General features: G+C 44.7%; 1 protein-coding gene across 1 annotated transcript; it reads right to left on the bottom strand.

Annotated features, from left to right (window-relative positions):
* Positions 1 to 3589: 3589 nt before the first annotated feature.
* On the bottom strand, positions 3590 to 6567 carry LOC128710380 (protein masquerade). Its single transcript, XM_053805432.1, has 6 exons — positions 6477 to 6567; positions 6123 to 6395; positions 5530 to 6047; positions 4339 to 5462; positions 4075 to 4273; positions 3590 to 3991 (listed from the first exon to the last, which is right to left on the bottom strand). Exons 1-6 carry the CDS (start codon positions 6565 to 6567, stop codon positions 3590 to 3592), a joined length of 2607 nt encoding a protein of 868 aa, XP_053661407.1.
* Positions 6568 to 7263: the final 696 nt, after the last annotated feature.

Raw genomic sequence — 7263 nt, 5'->3', positions numbered from 1 at the left:
TGAGCAAGCTAAATAGTGATTGACACGATGGGTACAGCCTGAAGCAAAATCAACATACAAGAAAAAAAAGTAAGCCAGTCGTACCAAAAAATGAGAGTCTGAGGAATTTTGGACGTTTTGAGGAACCAAATCTGTCCGTAAGGCGTTTTCGCCATATCGTACTTGATGTCGTTACATGATAAACAAACATTTTGTATACAACTCTGCAATAATTGAAGCATAAATGTGACAAATCATTCTTTTCACTATCTTTTTCAGATAATCTTTTACGCACACACGTGATTTGTTAACTTTATCGGTTAATTTGCAAAAACTGCTTTGAAAATAATCTACAAACTGCCCTGGTGGTTCGTATTGTAAGGTACTTATCGAAGAAGTTCTACGTCGCAAGGTCGATTTCGCATTGCAAATATCTTTTCACTTCTGGTGAAATGTTAGGGTATGAAAAAGAAGTTCTTTGAAGTTCTATCAGTCGACATTGCCATAAAGTACCACAGAATCAAAAGATGAGGTATGAGGGTAAAGTGTCATCAACTTATGACCAAAAATTCAGAGCAACAGGCTAAACGGTGATGCATTACTTAGACAAGTTGGACTTTGTTATCTGGAGGTGTTAACCAAGTCTATCACTTCTGAGCGAGGAATCACCCAGCAGAAGCGCTTAAAGGTACGGTTAAATAATTTCTTTCCGACGAAGCACGGGTCAATGACGACAACAATGACAACAATGACGAACTTAAAGGGGTAAATATTTTAGTTACTTCACAGAAAATATGCATTTTTATTACAACAATGTTGAGGCTAATATCGGAAATTCAGTCGATCGCTTCGATTCAATTGATACAAAAGCTATCATTTTTTATTTGAAAGGCCTTTGCTACAGTTTCGGCCAACCGGCGTAAGGAAATCTGGTAGGGTGTCCAGAAACATTTTAGAAGCCTTCAACTAAGTTTTTTCAAGCATTCATTTAAGTTTTATCGCAATTCGTAATCAGTATATTTTCGAATGCATACGTTACATTTAGCTACTTCGCAATAATCCTGTTGTTCTAGATCTGAAGTGATCCTAAGCTTAGGATAAAGCTAAGCATCAAGGAAGATCTCTGCTGATACCTCTTTATAGTAAACTTGGATATTCATATTAGTCGCAGACAAGTCCAGCAACATTTTCTCCCCACTTGAGACAGTTAATCATGTAAACGAAGTAAAAAAGAACATTTCTGAACTGGACAATGATAATTACTATTGCGAAGGTACCACGCATTTTCACAGCCACCATGGCGTAACCTAACCCAATGCCTTCTAATTAAACTTTCTAAGCTAAGGCAATCATCAAAGGTTTCCAGGCCCAATTCGATCTCGAACTCTTCCATTCCTTTTGATTGTCTTGGCAGAACCAGTTAAGACTAACTGCCAACGAAATATACACAAAAAAAACAGTCCAGATTTGTTGTATAAAAAAAAACACATCAAAATTCGTTTACTAAATACATTATGTATTTCATGTCTCACAATCGGATAATGTAAAAAAAAGAGACAAACGATAACCGCTTGTAGATTGTAAAGGGAAAAAAGCAGCTCTCAGAAAATACCAAAAAAGAAATTGTTACAATGTTCCAACCACAAGCACAAGGACACGAGGCCGCCCGCGAAGGATCGCGAACCCGCATTCCATTGGTCCGATACTGAGGCGTTGATAAATAGACGTTTGACCGAACGCCGGTGTGCTAAACGATTTCGCGCAAGCAAGAAAGAAAGAACAAGCCTTGGCCCAATCGGTACGGAGCGGTTGCGTTTTCTTTGGCGCGCTGTGGAGAAAAATAATTAAAAAATGACGAACGACTTAGTAGGCGGCTTTGAAAGTGATAGCATTGTGTAGCACTGTTGCGTGTCTACGCATAGACGCGTTTTATTTTGTTTCTTGCGAGCGTGTTTTTTTTCTCAGCATTCTGTTTGTCCTTCTTTCCTGCCTGCTTGGTAGCACAGAGCGGCCGAGCGAAATGATAAGAAATGTTTCCGTTGTAACCCTTTTTTTGGCGAGGGAGGATGTTTTATCGTTCACGATGGGTGCATAAGGGGGATAACGGGGCGAAAGGATATATCTGTGAACTTTTTCGAAGGAATCTTTCTTTCCGGGCTGCTGGAATGGCATCCATTTGAGGGATGAGTTTTGGATTCTTTTTTTTTTTTTGCACCGTTTGCAGTGCCATAGATCAAAACTCAAAAATTTCCTTTCGAACGTCCGACTGTCGGGCTCTTCGTGCCGTTTGTTTAAGGTTCAGTTACAAGGCTTCGATGAGTTTGTTCGGAAAATGGATTGGATGATTTAGACATTTGGAGGCAAGATATGCAAAAAAAAAAAACATAAAATGTGTTCGAATAGAATGGAACACAAGAAACATCTCAAGTTCTTTTTTTGTTGCATGCTGAACCGCTGATGTGCACGGAGCGTTTTGTTTTAAATTGGCAAAAATGGGATTGAGAAAGCAACGGCTGTGGAGGGAAACCATCGGCGGGGACTAATTTTATATTTATTTTATTTCTTCATAAATGTTTCCTCTGGCAGCGTTACGAGGGGAGACAACGCAGAGATAAAAGTTATTTTTTTTACCTTCAACACATCACAACTTATTAGGAAATACGTTGTGAAATCATAACTGTAACGGAAAGTATTGTTAAGCAGAAATTAAAAATCTTTGTAGCCGATAGTAGAAGAAGTTTTGAGTGTGCATTAAAATACAAAAAAAAAAAGCTTCCTTAATTTACTTTCATTCCATAGTCAAATACATAGACGCAGCTGTATAACCAGTCGTTTTACTTTATTGTACACAATGTAACAATTTCATCAAATTGTTATCCGACCACTACAACGGCGGTTATTTGTTCTGTTTTCTATTGCTATCAATTGCAACACGACTTCAAGATTGAGCGCCTCAATTGTTTCGGTTCAGAAATGTAGATGTGTATGACAACTTTCGCTTAACCACTATCAGCGCTTGATCGTTGTTTTCCACATGTTGTAGTTTAAAAGACAAAACAACAAACAGACAGCGTATCAGTCAAGTAGACGAATAAATAAATACTCACGCATGCTTAAATATCGTTAATGAGATGAAGGTAAGTCCTATAAGTTAGAAAGCGTTTAGCTTAATCTTTACTGTTAATTCATCGATTGTTGAATTCCGGTGATTGTATCGCGCAGAAGATGGGTATTTTGCTACTGCTTAACATTAGCACAGAGATTTTTCTATACAATAAACATCGAATCGATGGATTTCGATTCGAAACTCCCTAGCAGAACGCACACCGTTCAACCTGCATGAACCTAGGGTGACATCTATTACAACTATCTCTTTTTTTTTTTAGACAACTAGCTTAGATTGTTCTCGTGTCCTGTTTGAAATTAGCAGTAATGAAGAAATCGAACAATTTAAATTCTCGTCCCAAACAGCACAACACAATTCATTACGCCTTTCTGTTGCTTTACAGCTTAAAACTGATCCTACCTATATAAACTACTAGAATGCATAAGGTGCGGTTCGGGGGGAAGGGACAGACAGTGAAAGACAGTTTGGTATTTGGACTATCAACTACTGATTGTTAACGCTAATGATCTGGTTGATCCACCCGATAAACGAGGACACCTTCACGTACACACCGGGCACATCGACCCGGCCACAACCGAATCCCCACGATACCAACCCGGCCAGCTCGAAGAATCCATCGTCCTGGCACACTAGCGGACCGCCACCATCACCCTGGCAGGCATCGTTACCTTCCTCACCACCGGCACAGAAGCTAGATGCCGGCAGGATGAATATCTTCTCGGTGACTGCGTTCACCTTGCGTATGCACTCGGCATCGCTGACGATCGGTATTTCGGCTTCACGCACCCGTAGCGGAATGGGACCGGCCTCACCCATATACCCGTAGCCCGTCACTGTACAGCGCTTACCGGCGGCATGACTGACGCCACGTGCCGGTAGACACACCTGAACAAAGGAGGAATAAAGAGAGGCGATGAATAAACCACGAACTACAGCCACTCTCTCCTGCAGTGTCCTTAGATCCTTACCAGACACACACCGTCCCGAAGTTCTGCCTGGCCGTGCAACTTCAACAAGGCAATATCGTTATCAAGTGTCTGACTGTTGTGATTGTGATGGATGTAGGTAGTAGCTACTCGCAGGGTCTGCGCGCCAGGACTTCCGTATTTGCGTGTCAGGTCATAGTCACCCACACGCACGTAGATGGCATCACCCGATCGGACAATGCTGAAAAATATAAACCAAGAGATGAGTAAGATCTCCTTCCACTACCATTCTAACGCTGAACTCACTTCGTCACACAATGTGCCGCAGTAAGTACCCACTGCGTGCCGATAAGAGCCGCTCCGCAGAGGTACTGGTTGAGCGAGTTGATTAATGCCACCTGCCAACACCATTCGCCATTTTCACCGTCCTCTCCGCCAACAACACGACCCTTCCTATGATGGTTCCAGTATTTGGCTAGTGTAGCATTCTCCTTCAGACTCGGATGGCGTAACAGATCCTCCGGTACGGTATCGTTGTGATCGTGATAGATGATCGGTATCGGAACGATACTACTGCCGAGCACCAACCGCTCCGAGCTCTTCGATCGGTAGATACTGTCCACGTCTATGTGACGCGCGTGTCGCGCTAGCGTGGTCTGTTCTTGCTCTAACCGAAGCACCTCACGGCTGAGAATGGATTTGGCCGCCCGGCTAGTGCCCTTCACTCCGCACACGTACTTGGAGTAGACTTGTGGGCGGGAGGTTGTCGTCGGTGGTTCGTACACCGGAGACTGTGCGTAAGGAGGCTGTTGGGTCGGTGGCACCTCGTAGATGTTGTTGCTGATAGGTCCAGGGTAAGGATTGGGCGCCGGTGGACCATAGCCCGGTTGGTGTGGTGCCAGTGGGGACTGTGGTTGTAGCGGTGGCATTGCTGCCGGTGGCATCGGGTACGGTTGTCCCGGACCCACCATCGGTGGTTGCTGTGGCATCATCTGTGGTGGGGGCGGTAGTGCCTGCGGCGGATAACCGTTCGTGTCGTTGTACTTCGTCTTGCTAGCAGCCGCTTGCTGTACTTCCTGTATTTTAGACTTCGGTGCACAGCACTGAGTGCCGGACTTTTTACACTTGAACAGATCCGTCATCTCGGCATTGCGGAAACAGGTGAAGCTGAGCAGGCTGACGATGCAAGAACCGGGACACTCTTCCCGTGGATCCGGAGCAGCAGTAGTTGTCGGAGGCGGTGTAGTTGTGGTCGTAGTCGGCGGTGGACGCTTCTGCTGCGGTGGTCTCGGTGGTGGAGCACGCGTATTGTCACAACACACGGAACCACGCTTACAGTTGGCCGTGTTGGGGATAAGCACCGAGGGACGTTCGCAGAAGGCGGCCATAATGTTCAGCAGACAGAACCCGGGACAGCGTGGTAGTGGTGGCTACAATAAGAAAAGACCAAGAACACTTAGCTCCAAACACTTCGCTCGTGACTCTCCAAAGTCTTACCGGTGTTGCTGGTCGCCTGGTGGTAGTCACAAGCTGTTGCTTATTGTCTTCGGCCACACCCGTTATGCAGCATGAGCCCTCGTTAGGACAGAACGCTTCACTGTCGAGATCGTCACAGAACAGCGCAAACAAGCCGTTTACACATTCTCCCTCGCACTCCTTAAACACCGGTCCCTGTCCATTGTTGGCCAATGTGGCGGAAGTGGTTTTCAATTTGGATGGTGTTGGTTTCGTAGGTTTCGGCGTAGGCTTCTGGGTGGGATTCGTTTTCGACTTGATCGGTTCCTCGGTTGTGTGTGGCCGTTCCGTCGTTTTGCCGTACGGTTTCGGGGTGGTTGTTTTGTTGGTTTTCGCATCAAAGTGTGCGGTCGGTATGTAGAGCTCGTCCGGCGGATTGTCCGGGTAGATATCGCGCGACACGCAACACTTCGAGCCACTTTTGCATAGACCGGCCGTCGTTAGATAAGCCTCACAGTATTCGGCAATGCGATCCGCAACACACACACCCGGACAGGATGCTAGAAAAAGTTAAGTGGAGTAAACCCATTATAAGCAGGGAATTGTTGTACTTTATCCAAAACGCTTCTACTCACAGTTATTTTTGTTATCCTTCTCCTTAATTTTAGCCTCCGTCGTGGGTTTCGGGGTGGTCGTTGTGGGCCGTGCCGTTGTGGTGGTGGTTCTAGGCCGCGGCGTTGTGGTAATGTTGGCGGCAGCCGAGCTGCTTTCCACGCAACATTTCATGCTCGGCGAAGGACACGGAATGTCGTCCAGCACTTCGTAGCATATCAGTGTGGCCAGCGTGTGCACGCACACGCCCGGACATCCTTTCGCATCTTCTGTGCTTGTGATGGAGTCCAACAGCCCTGGAATCAATTAGGAAAAGCAATAGTTCTGTCTGATTGCCGAACTGTGCGAGGATAATCTCTGTTGATGAAGGTTCCTACCTGACAGGAAACTGCCAGCTAATGAGTCATCTTGGCTTCTTGCAGCACTCGTGAAGAGCAGCAGTAGTATAGCTGCAGCTTTGATAATCATTATGCAGCACTCGTGCTTTCTTTTTGTCACATAAACACTTCGTAACTTGCGGTATTTAACACAAACTATAAGGACGGTAAACGATGATCAATAACACTGCAAAACGAAAGTGTACGGAGAAGATCATTAGTTTTGTTACTGAAGTTTAATCAAGTCCTTACAATTTATCCATTGATTTTCATCAAATTGTTGATTTTGCCTTGTTTTATATCACTGTGTTATAGGTTTTTTTTCTTATAACTGAAAATATCACATCACACATGCATAACCAACTAAATTCCCAACTGTTACAGTCTTTTTTAAAACTTTAGCGTTTTTAACTCCATCACACGTTTCTTACTGCGCTAAATGACTCATTAAATGGTTCACCACATTCACCGGAGACCGGCTGCATCACACACAAAAAAAATGTAAGTTAAAAAGAAAAGTATCCAAACAATTCCGCGCTGGCCTCGAAACGTTCGGCCGGAAGTGAACTATCACAGAAAGTTTAACGTCTTCACCGTCCGCTTCGTCCGCCCGTTTGGTGTGAATTATTGATCGCGGGATCGCGTACGCCGTGCGATCGGTGCGTACCATTTAATAAGCACACCATGCATACACAAAAATTCGGTTTAGGTCGAGTGAAAATGTGTTCCAATTACCAACGGCAACGCAGTAGGAGCGAAACTAACTGTGGTTTTATTTTCCCCCAAA

This window comes from Anopheles marshallii, chromosome 2 (genome assembly GCF_943734725.1).
Source record: "Anopheles marshallii chromosome 2, idAnoMarsDA_429_01, whole genome shotgun sequence".
Classification (NCBI taxonomy): domain Eukaryota; kingdom Metazoa; phylum Arthropoda; class Insecta; order Diptera; family Culicidae; genus Anopheles; species Anopheles marshallii.
The sequence above is the reverse complement of the archived record's forward strand: the minus strand, read 5'-3'. Positions and strand labels throughout refer to the sequence as shown.

What these genes read in the sequence shown, in the direction of transcription:
- LOC128710380 (XM_053805432.1), bottom strand. Translation starts at nt 6,567, where the DNA reads ATGATTATCAAAGCTGCAGCTATACTACTGCTGCTCTTCACGAGTGCT. An exon ending in CCAGGCGACCAGCAACACCG is followed by an intron (nt 5,463 to 5,529) that starts GTAAGACTTTGG and finishes TTCTTATTGTAG; the next exon opens with CCACCACTACCACGCTGTCC. An exon ending in GCGGCACATTGTGTGACGAA is followed by an intron (nt 4,274 to 4,338) that starts GTGAGTTCAGCG and finishes TATATTTTTCAG; the next exon opens with CATTGTCCGATCGGGTGATG.